This window comes from Neodiprion virginianus, chromosome 2 (assembly GCF_021901495.1).
Source record: "Neodiprion virginianus isolate iyNeoVirg1 chromosome 2, iyNeoVirg1.1, whole genome shotgun sequence".
Taxonomy (NCBI): Eukaryota; Metazoa; Arthropoda; class Insecta; order Hymenoptera; family Diprionidae; genus Neodiprion; species Neodiprion virginianus.
In genome coordinates, this window is record NC_060878.1 from 8,937,779 (window position 1) to 8,952,452 (window position 14,674).

The 14,674-nt window shown below is 44.2% G+C and overlaps 1 protein-coding gene across 6 annotated transcripts in view; it reads left to right on the plus strand.

Annotated features, from left to right (window-relative positions):
- The window catches only part of LOC124298790 (homeobox protein araucan), a 67,645-nt gene that overhangs the window by 23,113 nt on the left and 29,858 nt on the right, over nt 1-14,674 (plus strand). For 2 of the 6 annotated variants that reach the window (XM_046751284.1, XM_046751286.1), the window contains exon 1: nt 7,036-8,020. The exons of 3 other annotated variants lie outside the window; for them this stretch is intronic. In XM_046751284.1, the coding sequence (XP_046607240.1) occupies nt 7,973-8,020 (48 nt within the window). In that variant the 5' untranslated portion in view covers nt 7,036-7,972. Of the gene's footprint in view, nt 1-7,035; nt 8,021-14,256; nt 14,411-14,674 lie in introns of those variants that run through there. One more of the 6 variants, XM_046751285.1, reaches the window with a different exon arrangement.

The window sequence follows — 14,674 nt, forward strand, 5'->3', positions numbered from 1 at the left end:
TAAAGGTTTAGTTGTAGTTCTAAATTAAGTTAGGCTGAGACTGTCACTTTTTCCCATTCCCATCTCTGGCATATGTATTTGTTCTCTTTACTCGATTACTTTGTAATATCGTGCAACATGTCTATGGATGAAAAATATGAATTTGTCCATCTATATTTCTCTCTCTCTCTCTCTCTCGCTATGTATATACATATCGTGTGTATATTACATTGATTCTTGGTACTGTATATCGGCTATATTTATCAGCAGGCTGAACTTCACATGCGGTCATCGACCGCGGACCATTAATGGTGTTACGAAGCGGTGAAACGTCTCTGTACTCTCGCACCGTACGCCATTGTTATTTGAATTATTTTCCTGCGGGAAATGGCTAATGCAACGTATCGCAAAGAGAGCGTTCTTCGGCCGCCACGATATCGTTATTCACCGAGTTTAGCCGTGCGAGGCAAAGCAAGACCTGCGGTTTGTTCAGTAATTTCGTGATACTTTCCTTCAATTACTCTTCGCAAAGGATAATCCGTTCGATTATAGGATGATTTCTTGCGGAGGATGACCACAGGAATCCAGTTTCACAAAAACCCGAGTGAATTTCTCTCCGTACCCGCGATCAATTAGCAATTGCAACGACCACCTGTCCCGGTACGAAATCTTACGATCAGGCGCGCCACGCTTCACCGCGGCATCAAAATTGGGACTCAAAAAACGCGCGTATACCATCCGTATTACGGACATTTCGGGGTCCCCGGAGGCGCCGAGAAGAAAAGAGGAGAGCGAGCTGGCCCGTCTGTGGCGTTTATTTCAGGCGGGCTAATTAGTGCTGCCTCGCGAGGTTTACGGTTGACATTCGTTCGACCCGGGTCGGCCGGCTCGTTGGTTCGGTTTCGTTCCCTCGGAATGGGAATGGGGTTTTACTGCGGCTACATGACGCATACTGGACCCGGTGATCCCGTCCGATCCGATCCGGCGTCCTTTGCTAAGGCTCCGTCAGCGAAGGAGCGTCTCGGAGGAGAACCGGAGGGAACTTCTGTCCAATAAAACTCCCAGCTGAGGCGCCGGCCGAGTTTCCGGCCCGCCGTCGGCTCGCTCAGGATCACCTAAAGGTGTTCGCCTTCCTTTTCTTTCCTGCCGCCGCTCTACCACGTTCAACAATATTCTTTTGTCTTATACTCGAGAGCTGCAGGGTGCGGTATTCACACCCTTTTATTGCTCAAATTAGCCCCTCCTCAATCGCTCGCCTGAGATTCGTCCTCGATGTCCGGAAAAAATTTTCTCAACGCGAGGTCGTAAAATGATTCCAAGGCAGCAGCCTGCCCGAGCCAGAGACTTGGGATTGGTAGTGGCGAGACAATTTTGGTTGATAAGAAATTTGCAACGGTTCGGTGACAATTGCAGTGTACATTCCTGTTATCGTTAATCCGGTTAAAACTGACCCAACAGTGAAGGTGTGAAACCACGAGGAGTGGGATTTCTAAATTTTTGGATAAACAGAACGAGCGTTACTTTGTCGGATGATGGGCCCGGGCCCCACCCTCGTAAACAGTGAACCTTGCGTCCAGACACGAGGAGGACGGTATAACCTGCGCTGGTTTCTGGTCGGAGGAAAGAAAACCTGAAAAGAAGGGAAAAAAATGACAGTCGACACAGGGCGGAAGACGAGATAAGACTGGCCAGGGAAGGATGGATACCTTTACTTAGTGCGTGCATACCTGCCTCGAAACAGACGGAGAGAGAGAGAGTTAAAAAGAGAGAGAGAAGAAGAAGGAAATAAGAGAAAAACAGTGAGAGAGACTTTCGAGAGACGGACTGTCCGGGGATCTTATTAAGTGTCCTTATCGTAACGAGATGCTCGGGCCCCATGGTGGAATAATCGTTTAACTTTTACTCGGCATGCAAACGACTGCATCGCTGGACACATACCTTTACAGTTACGGAGATTATGCGTTGAGAAGTTGTTTCGAAGTTGAATTCGGACCTGTTTTCAAACCTTATATGTGTAGTTGCACAAGCTGCAATTGCTGCAGTAACGATTAACAGTGAAACGCGCGTAGTACTGGACTCTTAACATGGCCTAACATTGAGATTTGATAATAACAAGCTGTAGTAAACACCAAAAGTTTCCCGAAACCTTTCGTCGATTTATCGAATGGATCGGACAACCGGGAACGGTAGTTTTATACGTGGGGAATGTTACCGATTTGTAGAAATTTTTTTCGTTCTGGAATAGAGGAAAAAATTTTCAGCATCTGAGTTTCAATGGACTTCGTTCGTCATGAAGAGTTTAGAGGCCGGTGTAAAAATTCCTTCGAATATTACGTCACTTCTTACGTGGAAACGGAACACAAAAGTGTGCGTGTGCTGTTACGTATACATACCTGACTTACCTGCGCAGTGCAAAGTATCGAAGGCAATGGCCTTCGCTGGTCATAGAAAATATATTTTTTTATGCCAAGAGAGAGGTCTTAGGCACCATGGGTATACTTGCAGGTATTGCTGCGGCACTGGTTTATTTTAAGGGGAAAAAAGTGAAGCAACACCAAAGCCCACCGGCTACCATATTGTTTGAGGAACACGGACATGTGACGAACATGGAGGACGTAGGTACCTAAATTACCGTAAAACCAGATTTCACAGCCATCTTGTGCATCCGTAGGTGGGGCTAGATGATTTTATAACGTTGGGCAAGATGCCTGCCCGCTTGATAAAATATCACAGATAAACTCTCAGCGTCGGAAGACGTCACACTGACTGTAGGTATCATACTGCAGCGCAGCTGGTACTTCTCTCTCTCTCTCTCTCTCTCTCTGTATAACCGCAACTATAACTTTTGCAAGCACTGCTCACGCGCAATTCCAAAAGCTTCTACCAGTCCGACATCGATAGTTGAAGGCACTTCGTTCCGGGGTAAAAACACGCGGCTTATCAGCGGACCGAGATCTATACCGCTTCCAATAAATCAAAGTCAGAAATCAGAGAGCAAACTAGTGCCAGTTTCGAGCGTGGGTGAGATGGTAATCGGGATGGGTAATTTTGGAGAAAGCTAAATAGGAAATACTTTGCTTTACGACAACGGTGTCTACTTCCTGAGCGATAAGCGAGCCCGGACCGGAGTCAACACCGATCCACGGTGCAGGTATCAAGCGGACGAATAAGCATCGGTAACTTTGCGACCGTGAAGAAAAACAGTTTTGCAAAAAACATGATTATCCGGAGGGCGGTACAATGGCCGTTTAAGACGAGGGAAGGATTGACAGGTCAACGGTGGGCTTCGCCGGACTGCCCAGCGTTTATTAGGACTGGATGAACTGGATGGGTCGTAAATCATACCCCGGGTGCTCGACGATCCTTGTGGTAGCCAAGGCTTCCGAGTTCAGGTATCCGTACCGTGGCCGTGCTCGTGGTCTGCGGGAATCGGACATCCACAGTCGACATGCAGACCCTATTTGCTGTCCGCGCTTGTACCCTCCGCAAGGGTCCTTATCTGGTCCTGGGAGTCCGGGCGCACTTACGGATCTGTCGGGTAATCCCATTAGAGGCATTAGGTTCAGTTGCCAGTTGCATCGGAAACTTGGTACTGTGTAGAGGTCCCTGGCTGACACGGTTTCTCGGCATGGCCTCCGGCCGCAGCTTCGTATGCGGCATTCCATTCAGGTTTTACCGTCGCAAATTTAGGTACCACGGTAATTCTATCTGGGACAGTTCAATCGGTCGGAGGGAAGCGCAACGTCGCGTGGTCGCCACACCGCAAGGTTCGACCTTCTTCCGATGGTCAACGAGATCATCACGGCCGGTCCGTGGCATGAATGAAATTGCTCAAACGTGAGATGGAAACGTCGTAAATTGGTCATGGACGCTTTTACGTACGGTTCGAATGTGGATGAAGCGAAAAAAGAAATTTTTAGTTCCGGTTACCGCTCAGTCCTTAACTATTTTCATTTCTTACCACAATCGAAAAATATAGTTCTAGGTGGAAAATGAAAATTAGTTTTCTAGCTGTTACCGGAAATTCTAGTATCGGTTGCTATTCTTTCTCATTACGATCACTGTTGCTATATTTTCTTGTAACTGTGGCGAAATCTTAATGCTTGTACACGAATAAATTGACGTTAAAGGCTTGTTTAACTAAAAAAGTAGAGTCGACCGAACAAACTGTTGCAATTACCAAAAAAGGATCGACGATAGCACAAAATGGTTAGGCGTACCTCGTTTTTCGTAATTCCAACAATATTCAAACAGTTTTTTTAACGATACCTGTTTTACTGGATTTTTCTAGTTACTGTGTCAAATGAAATTTTTCTCAGTGTGATGTTTACTGGAAAAGTGGCTTCGATTAGCGTGTTTATTGCGAAGCGTTGAATTTTGTCCGTCGAACTCGATCAATTCATCCAATTTATGCACTTCGATGATCGTCGGTGCATTGTTATATCGATCCACGCTAATTGCTGCTTGTGGCGTGGGTATAATTTGTCAATGATCAGAGATTGATGGTCGGTTCAGGGGGGCCTGAAGAGTTTTCGTTCGATGATTACGGTTCGTAAACGCAAATGCAAGCTGTGGGTATTCTTAAGTGTGTACAGTGACAAATATAAGCTGCGACGGCGCGTATACTCGCAACGATGGTAAATCAAAAGGAAGGCAGGAGTCGTATCCTCTCTTTAAGCATGTCCGCTTGCCCGCGGGCGAACACGTTAAGTATATTACTATCCGGGATGGAAAATATAGGAAAATAAACTGAACAGAAAAAGTACCTAATTCCCCTAGGTTTATGACCCACTTCGTTTACTTTATACGAGTTCGTAAAGTTGAGTTTATTTCAAGATTTACACCGAGACGGGACGAGGACGGCCTCTTGATCTGACGGAAGGTTGAGCGTAGGAAAGAGCGGAAAAAGAAGAAGATACCGAAAAAGTGGGAGGCTGGTGAAAAATGGAAAAAATAATTGATAGGGTTTTAATGTCGAGAGACATGTGTACGCACACGTACACGTACCACACGTATGTGTATTCCAATCTCAACCGCGGTGCCACTTAATTCTGCCATAACTATTTTTGCACGAGCGTTTAAATACGCAAGCAGGTATACCCGACGCCAGCTTGCACAGCGTACAAACAGGTGTACCCGATTAGCCGACTAAGAAATTCAAGATAAGTGCTCGCAATTACGTGGTACATCGTTAATTAGAGGTTATACGTAGGTACACACAATACGAACGCTCGTTTAATGCCCAGACTACCTGCAGCTATGATTATAGAATGAATTTCCATGAGATATGATTCGCGGATAGACAGATACGTGCTGTAAGCTACATGAAAACCTGCGAGGTATAGGTACCAGAGACCTGTAACAAGACGGGGACTCGCAGCGAAATGCGTGCGGAAAGGAAGGGGTTGCCCATTGGGAACCTGTGCATGCAGTCGTTAATAAGGTGAAACTAGTGCGGTAACAAAGTGCCAGCCATCATCCTAGGCGCGTCGTTAACGCTCGTGCCGTCATGGGCCGAAGGTACGAGGCTCGTAACACGGGAACTTTTGTTATCGTGGGTAGCCGGAATCGAATGGCGGTGGTTGGTTGCGAGGTGAAACGGGGGTGCCGGGCAACCCGAAAGTGCGCTGAAGCATTGGGCGCTACAACCGCGATGTGGGGGGAAAGAGGAGGCGAAGGGGGTGTGTATAATACACAAGGGGAGAATTATACCCCAATTTATGAATTGAGATTGATCACCGCCGCATGAGAGTGAGCCAGGCGACTTAATAACCATGGCAATAACATAATATCTGGATTTGTGGTTGGGCAAAGGTGCGGGGGGTACGCGGTATCGCTCGTTGTTACCTACCTGCGCTGGAAACTCACGTTCCAATTATACTGATTACCTCCCCCTCCCCGCCTCTTTACGCGAAAAAAAAAACGTTAATTATTATAAAACTCCTTCAAAGACGGCAAAGACGCCGTTTCTATGACCCGCGAACGATACAAGTCTTAATCAAGTCCCCAGATTGTTCTAGAAGTCAAAAATACACCGTCGCCTTACTCGAGTTTCAAACTCGAAGCAACTCGGCTGTTCATATCGCGTGCGTGACGTTGAGCGACGGTCACCGTCGCGCTGATCGAGGAGTCTGGAATTGGGTCGTCGGTGGTGTTTTTTTATTTTTTTTTTCACTACTGATCTGCGATCGGCGAATCGCGACGGTATCGCGGAAGGTTTTTCTAAATTTGGACACCTTCGAAACCGGTCGGTTGGAAGCTTTCTTCTTTCTTCATATTTTCAACTCAAAATTGGAGGAGAAATGTTCCTCGGAGTCCAGGCTCAGATCGGGATGCTGGTCTGTTGAAGGTTCGTGAGTAGATATATGCGATGTGTATACGAAAACCGATGTCGTGCCGAAAGAAATGGGTATTTTTGAGTGAATCGGTCGGGCCGCGGGATCTGTCTAGGTAGGTAGGGGGAGGGAGAGAGCATCAGCATCCGTGCGGCGGTGCGAGAAAAAATAGTGAGTTAGGATGAATGGTACATATAGGAAAGAAAGGAAAACGGCAGAGATTCAAGTCCTTTGCCGTCGAGTTGACAAGAGTCGACTCGCGTAAACATTCTCGTTTCTCCTTGTTTGCCGTTGATGTTTACTGTCGAGTGAAGTGGATGGAGTGAAGGGGCCGTCGCACACCGCGCGGGGTGTGCGGGTCGTCGTTTTACGGAGAGCCACGGTCGCCGATCTTCGCTTCGACGAAGCCGTGCGCCTTGGCCGCCTTGGCCGAGAAAGAGGGAGAGAAAAGAAGGTGCCGTTTTCCGCGGGCGTGGCCTCCGTGCGCCACGCCCACAGAGTAAGGCTCTCATCCAATCACGCGGCGCGGCTCCGCCCCCACTGCGCACCACGTGACCGCGCGCTCGACCGCCGATTGGCCGACGCGGATCGGCCACGCCCGTTTCGCCCGGGAAGGGGCCGGTGCTTTCGAGTTTCGTCGCCAGAGGGGGGATCAGGACGTGGTGGTGGAGTGGCAGCGGATGAAGTGGTGTGGGTGGAAGCGAGTCAGTCGCAGGCTGGAGGGCTTTGAGAGCAGGGGACGGAACGAACGAACGAACTCTATCTGTCTATAACTAATCGCTTGTTACACGTCTGTCCGATTGTCCGTACTGTCCGTCCCACGAGCCAGTGAATATCCTAGTTAGTTCCTCCACGTTTTTACACCTTCCTTTGTTTTCGCGAGTTGTTTTGTTTTTTTTTTTTTCATTTTGTAAATTTCTTTTTTATTTTTCCTCCCTCGTTTTTGTCATCATCGTTGTACCGCGGCGCTCCCCGTTCATCCGACGCAACGACAACCGCCGCGTATGGAACTCGGCGATCGTTTTGACGGTTCGACTTTTTTTTTTTTTTTTTTCTCTCTCTTTCCCCACCACTCGTTGCCTCGTCTACACCAACCCCTTGTGTTCCCTGAAACGTGCGTTCATCGTTGTGCGGGTCTAGTTGTTCCACCGCTCGGACTAAAGTGATAAAACGTACCTACAACACGATCGATGGTTCGAAGACGGACTGTAATTTCGTAGGTGAAGGGGGGCCTCGCCTCGGCCTACCAGCATGTGGCCGCCCAACGGAAAACATCATCTCAGCGACGAACAGCCACGGTTATAGTCTTGGAAACGGCTATTCGATTCACCTGCAGCCTGCAGTGCTCGACTACTGCCAGTTGGAATTAAGGAGGACGGATTCCTCCTTTTTATTGTTACGTCGTATTGTTATCCGTCGTTGTTATTATTTTATTATTTGTTCGTCCGATCGGTACGTCGTTTCGACGAGAAGACGGTACTCTCCGGCATTGTGACAGTGTGATTAGTGCGTGCAGGTGGAAAGATCATATTTTTTATATCGTTGTATATAAAAAATAAATAAATAATAATAATAATTGTGTAGTTCAAAATCATCGAGTTATAAATAATTCGGACTAATTGTAACCTTACCTGCTGCCGGTTGTACGTGCAACGATTATGTCCGCCTACGCGCAATTCGGATACTCATATCCGTCGGCCTCGCAGGTAAACACAAATTGCACATGTACATTTACCTCTCTCTCTCTTTCTCTTTTTCTCTCTCTCTCTCTCTCTCTCTCTCTACTTTGCTGCTACACACTCAGAAAACTTGAAACGTACCGGCCAGCACGCCAATTGTGATTCAAATTGTCGAAATAAAATTGTGCACGTAATTGGACTGATGGTAAAATTTTTTCATCTGAAAAATACATACCTTATACCCGACGAAGGGTTCTTGAAATATTCGATACACCTGATAACTTCACCCGCGAATCGTCATTCGAATAGTTTTTCTGACGGTTCGCATTTTACTTCCACTCACCTGTCCCTTTGAACCGTCGGCCGTCGCTGGTGGAACTACGGTGTAAATTTCGTTCCGAGCTTTAATGGCGAAAACGTAAAGTAGGCCAATCATTTTTAGATTCATCTCCGTCTCCAAGCGTCGGCCGTTCTCTGAGATCGCCGAACCTCGGCTCCAATGATCAATTTGGCGATAACGTTTCGCCACGTCTGACGATGAGTGTCCGTCGACCATCGCGTGATACTCGGACTCAGTGTGACGTTACTGTATTCGTAGAAATGAGGGGAAGGAAAAATTTATCTGGCGTGATTTGCGAGACGAAAAAATTAATCCGAAACCGTCGCTATGGATATCTGATCATATTGTATACCCATAACTACACGGTTGGATAGGTGCAGTTTATCTGTATATCCACCTATATACGTGATATACGTTTCAAGCACGCACCTCTGTTCACCTGGACGTCGGTTTTGTTGATAATCTGATCACGCCGCGTCGCGACGATCGATACTACTCGCCGTTTTTCCGTGTATTACGAATTTCGCGGGAATCTTGATTTCGTTTCGTACATGAGCAATAAATCAAGAATCGATTATTTTCAATAATGTTAGAAAACCGCGCGAGCAGGGCAAAAGAAAATTTGGTGGCTTTTTGCGAGTTCAAATATTCCGTTTAACGATTCGAAATTGAGCCTAGCCGTGTAATTAAAATTATACTCTATCCACCTGCCTAGATCGATTAATTTTCAAATGACGCAGGTGCGTATACGATAACGATAGTCACAAGGTTCACTTCCTATCGTCGTTGACCGCAAGTCGAGTGTCCGAAATAAAAAGCAAGTGTTTTCTAGAATTATCTATTAAACTTGCAATACTTGCCACGTGTAATTTTTCTGCAAACGTTCCGTCCGTACGCGTTTGCATTACATTACAGAACCTAACTTTGCGGGAAAATTTTCACCATCTTACGCGTGTGTTCAGGTAGTGTGGATACGTGTACACAATATGTATATATACATATATATATATATAGTATATACATGTACACGGTATGTTTGAGCGCCATCGCGCTTACGAAAAGTTGATATTGCACCCCAAACTTTGCTCTTATTGTTCGCGGACGTACAGCGGGCGGTGGAAAAGTTCTCTAAACTGAAAGTGCACGACCCGGTGTGCCAGCGCCACGGTCAGGGTGTAAAAGTGGCATTTGCCGAGCACGCTGGCTGGAGGCGAAAGGATGAGAGGGGGGTGAGCGGCGGGCGCAGGCGCTTTGTGCTTTGGAAAAAGTTCCTACCCAACAATTCGCCCCCGTGCAACGATCCCGGCTGTTTGTTTTATTTTTATTAATACTCGTAGTTCCCACCTTTCGTAACCAAAAGCCACCCTGACTTACATACAACCTCTCTTTCTTGACTGACAAAACCCTTCGTTATATCCGTCAGTTCAAAGCGCGGTGAGAAATCTGAGAAACGATTTGTCATATTCGTGACTAGGAACGTAGCTACTGGAATGAACTCTTGATGTGTGTTTAGAATCTGCATCATCTTAAACCCGAACAAGCCAAATGATATTGTAATTGAATACCCGTTCTGAAATAATGTTACTTCTGTTTCGAGGAATTGAAATTAAATTCACGTTTTGCAAAAATTTATCGTTTCTCTTTTTTATTTTGCTCGTTTTCGCCTGAGAGCCGGGAGCAAGTACCCAACGTAATGTTGAATCAATTTCCGTAACTTGTCCTGAAAAATACGCCTACGGTTTATATTATCAGAAAATTAAATTGACTCTCTTAATGATTCTCAATACGTATATTTCGGAACTATTTTTAACGTTATACTTGAAATCAGTTCAATACTTCGAGTTAATTGTACTGTTCGGACATCGACGAGGTCCACGTCTAATTTCCGATGGCTCGACGATAACCTTTTGTAATGGTCATCGTACATGTTTATTTCAAGTGTGATTATGCACGTGGATGATACAGCGTGCAATAAACGTTGCCAATTTACGATTGAACTTAGTTTAATTGGGTATAATACGAAGTGAATATACATATTTGAATAGTAAATGCGAATTAATTGAATCGTTTCAACCGGTTTCCCGGCAATAGAATTTGAAATAAAACGAGGCAGTCACTCCGCTTCGTTTCAAGTATCCGCAAATCGTCCGCACAGTCGTATCCGAAATTTGTCGACACGTTCAAGAGTGCAGATGATGCTCAAATATACGAATACGTATCCTTTCAATTTCTTTGCACGATGGAAACAGAAATGGCATTTTATATACTGGATTTCAATTTTATACTGGATGGATCTAACCAAATTACCGCTGATTATATCTGCCACGCAGCCAGGTTAATTTCGCAATCATTCCAACTCGAAGCGGATTTGCTCTCGTTTAATTCGCCCTGCCCACATCGAGCGATTCGTATCACACGCCTGAAAAATGATTCGTTAATTATTCGCGTCAAATCGCCCACGATCTTGCGGTCACTGCCTGCTGCGAATCGCCCACTTTTCCTCTAACGAAGAACTTTCAGACACGCGAGAAAATTTCTTGCCAAAAAATCAATCCCTCCTCGTTTCGCGTTAGAGACGAAGTCGAAACGTCCGGTACAGTCGGTCCTAAATCAGTCGATAGTATTCCACAGGATCTTACATCCAGTTTCACCTATTTTTAATTCGTCATTTACGCATTTTCAACCACATATTATATCATCTTGTCAACTAATGGCAATAGTATTATTATCTTTGTCGTGCTTTTGACTCGAGCTGTTACAGCCAGCCGCCGTATTGGTTAACGCATTTTTCTCGGTAGTTTGCTGTTCTAATTTTCAGACAAAATATTCTTGATACTGAAATACTAGGCATGATCAGAAAATTTCTAATACGGAATTGATCGGAAAAATTGGCTCTGTTAAAAAGAACTGCGCATTGATAAAATTCGGAGGTTGCAGTCCTTCCGTCCAACCGAGGTTTTACTCTTCGCACGCATACTCGCAGTCGGTTAATCTGATTCAGCGAGTAATTGTTGAGTAAACATTGGCGGTGTGGGATTAGCTCGAGTTACACTGATATTTGCAGTTTGAACGAAACCGAGAGGAGTTTGGAGAGATGAAAGGACGGCTTTATAAATCGAGTAGCATACAATCCGGAGGTTTTCGATCTCGTTACTCCGAGAGCTTACAATGCGAGATGTATAATAATAGCGGGTTAATTACCCGGCTGGGCGAAACAAAACCCGTGCACTTAACGCCGAGTGTTTAACCTTTTCAATCACATATTTTTCAACTCAATATTTTGCATTGAGAAAAATTTCATTCTTTATAGTAACTAGAAAAATTCAGTAAAACAGGCATCGTTAAAAAAACTGAATATCGTTGGGATTACGAAGAACGAGGTACGGGAAACCATTTTGCGCTATCGTCGATCCTTTTTTGGTTATTGCAACGCAAAATCAGTTTCTGAGGTTTACTCTACTTTTTTAGTTGAATAAGGCTTCAACGTCAATTTATCGTCGCACAAGCATTAAATTTTCGCAACGATTACAAGAAAATATAACAACAGTGATCGTAATGAGAAAGAATAGCAACGGATACTGGACTTTCCGGTAACAGCCCGAAAACTAATTCTCATTTTCTACCCAGAACTATATTCTTCGATTGTGGTAAAAACTGAAAATAGTTAAAGACTGAACGGTAACCGGAACTAAAAATTTTTCTCAGTGTGGCCTGTATTTTGTTACTCGATGGTATTTCGGATAGCTGATCGCGAATCCGAAGCCATAACATAATTCTAATAATTTCTAAATCCAAGATAGCGGATACAACATGGCGGATGTAAAATCGAAAAAACTATGAAAAATCCGAAACTTGTTGCTCGAGAGTTTCCGAGGTCACACAAAGTAACGAAGATCACTCTAATTTGCGAGTAAACTGCGATAAGGCTAGAATGTTAAAATCTTTAAAATGGCACGCTGAGTATCCCACTGTGGTTGAAAGGATTAATTAGTGTACCAATCTGCTCACCACGCGAAGTTGGTCCAAATGTCTTACTATAATCGGTCGCAGTCTGTTAGTGGGGTGAATTTGTGCCCAATGATCAAGGGCCATCCTGCAGGTTGTATAATCAACATCGCCAAGACGCGTGCATATCAACGCGTTACCGAATGAATGGGGTTATCCGCCCCCGGGGTGCAGAAGCGCCGAAAATTGATATTCACCGTGGCTATTGGCCCTCCAGCACTCTCGGCCTCCGCGAATGCATAAAGCCTCACCCACACTCAGCGTACCCTCTTTCAATACACCGACACACCACGAATTCGCATCGCATTCACGGACGAAAGCGAGCCTCTTTGCGCATGTGTGCGGCTGGACCCATCCCGAAACTCTCTGCAGAGGTCCAGAGTCGTCTCTCTCTCTCTCTCGGCATGAATATAAGCGAGGGTGCGGCACTGTGTGAGAATCCAATGTGCACGCCACACACGGGCGTAAAAGTCGAGGCATTTATTCGTGTTTTTTTTAAATTTTTCTTTTTTTTTTGTTTTATTTCACCAAGCCGAAAGGATCGAGTCCTTTTCCGCATCCTCTGGCAACATCGGTATATATGTATAGAAAATAATAACACTCGAGCGTGGCACTCAAACCCTTGCACTAACCATTCGTCTAGCTTGTTTTCACACGATTAGTTATATCGCGGTAAATTTTTAACGATATCGCAGTGTCGGGTTTATTTAATACAGGATATGAGACACTCGACGAGTGGATAACATCGAAATTTAATCAATCTTAACGCCAGAATGATACACCGGAGTTGTACGTTTGTAACCGGTGATTTCACATCTTCCGTCAATTTTCACGATTTTCAATTCTTTTCCCCTTGAGGTAAAATTATGCTACACTTTTCGAATTCTAAAAAATGTTTAAATTGTGCCATCGTTTGCCTCGTTAAAAAAAAAGATAGTTAAGAAAGAACGATGTTGTTTTAACCATTTATAACAATGATAGTCGTGATTGAACGTGTGGATACACGTGTTTGTGCGCCAATGTATAGTTAAGTGGTAGAAAAAAAAAAATAAGTTCACCATTCCAGGGATAATAAATCATCGAAAAAATACTGATAAGCCGTTGACGGGGTAGTTTATTTTCTCGCAACTATACGAAAAATGTGAGATCCTTGTAAGAATAAGAACAGAAGCTTTCAGACTATAAACGAACCTAGAAGTGAATCGAGAACATGCAAGAGATAAAGAAAGAGTGTAAAAAAAGACCTGCATTCTTTAAAGAAAGATAGAAATTGTCGTGACCAACACAATTTGGAAATCTCTTGCAATACAATAACGCAAAACAATGAATCGAAGTTCTATAAAAAATGAGATGCTTGCACTTTGCGATGAGACAAAAACTCTGAAAAAAATCAATCATAACCAAGTTGATGAGTTAACTCGTTTTAAATAATAAAAATGCCAAAAAGTTGAGAGTAAATTGTTTAAACAAAAATTTGTTCAACAAATCTGTAGTGAAATTTGTTTTATGTTGAATAAAATGAATTCACTGATTCTTCTGAATACCTAGATGCCAGTTTCGAGAATTATTTCAATTTTGAAATATGGATCAAAAGTCCTGAATGTTTTTACGATAGGTTTTCGTGAATGGTTATACATTACACTCGAGAAGTTTTAGAGGCACGGAACGAATAGTTTCATAAATGGAGCGTTAGGAAATTTATGAAAAAGAAATTATTCAAGATCGGGAAAAAATTCCAAAAAACATTGACAGGTATTCAGAAAAGTCATTAAATTCATTTTACATGAGATAAAACAAATTTTACCAGAGATTGGTTGAGCAAAGATTTTGTTTAGATATTTTCTCAACAACATTTTGGCATTATTATTATTGAAAACGAATCATCCCATCAACTAGCTCACATTTGATTTTTTTCCAGATATTCACGTCATCGCCAAGTGTTCGATATTCTCACCGAGAGTAACTTTTGGTTGGGAATACACGTCGAATGAGACCTTAAATACCTATCCAAGGAGACAATCAGTCCCATGGGAGAAACGTCATTAGCCTTTGGTCGTTGATCCTACTTCACGGTACGAGGAGATTCATTTTTCTTACAATCCGAAAACGACGTTACGGTAACAGATAAGTCCTCGTTGCTTGTCGCTCATGCCTCGTAGGTATAATAATTACTGAGACGTCGAAGTACCGGTTTTTGCCATTCTACTAATTAACAACTGCCGTTAAACTACCGTCTCACCTACAACTGTGTGGCAGGTTCCGAGCCTCGCTGATACGGTACAATTAAGTGTTATCTATTCGGACGAGGCACAGGTTGTGCAGGGCGTAGGGTGTAG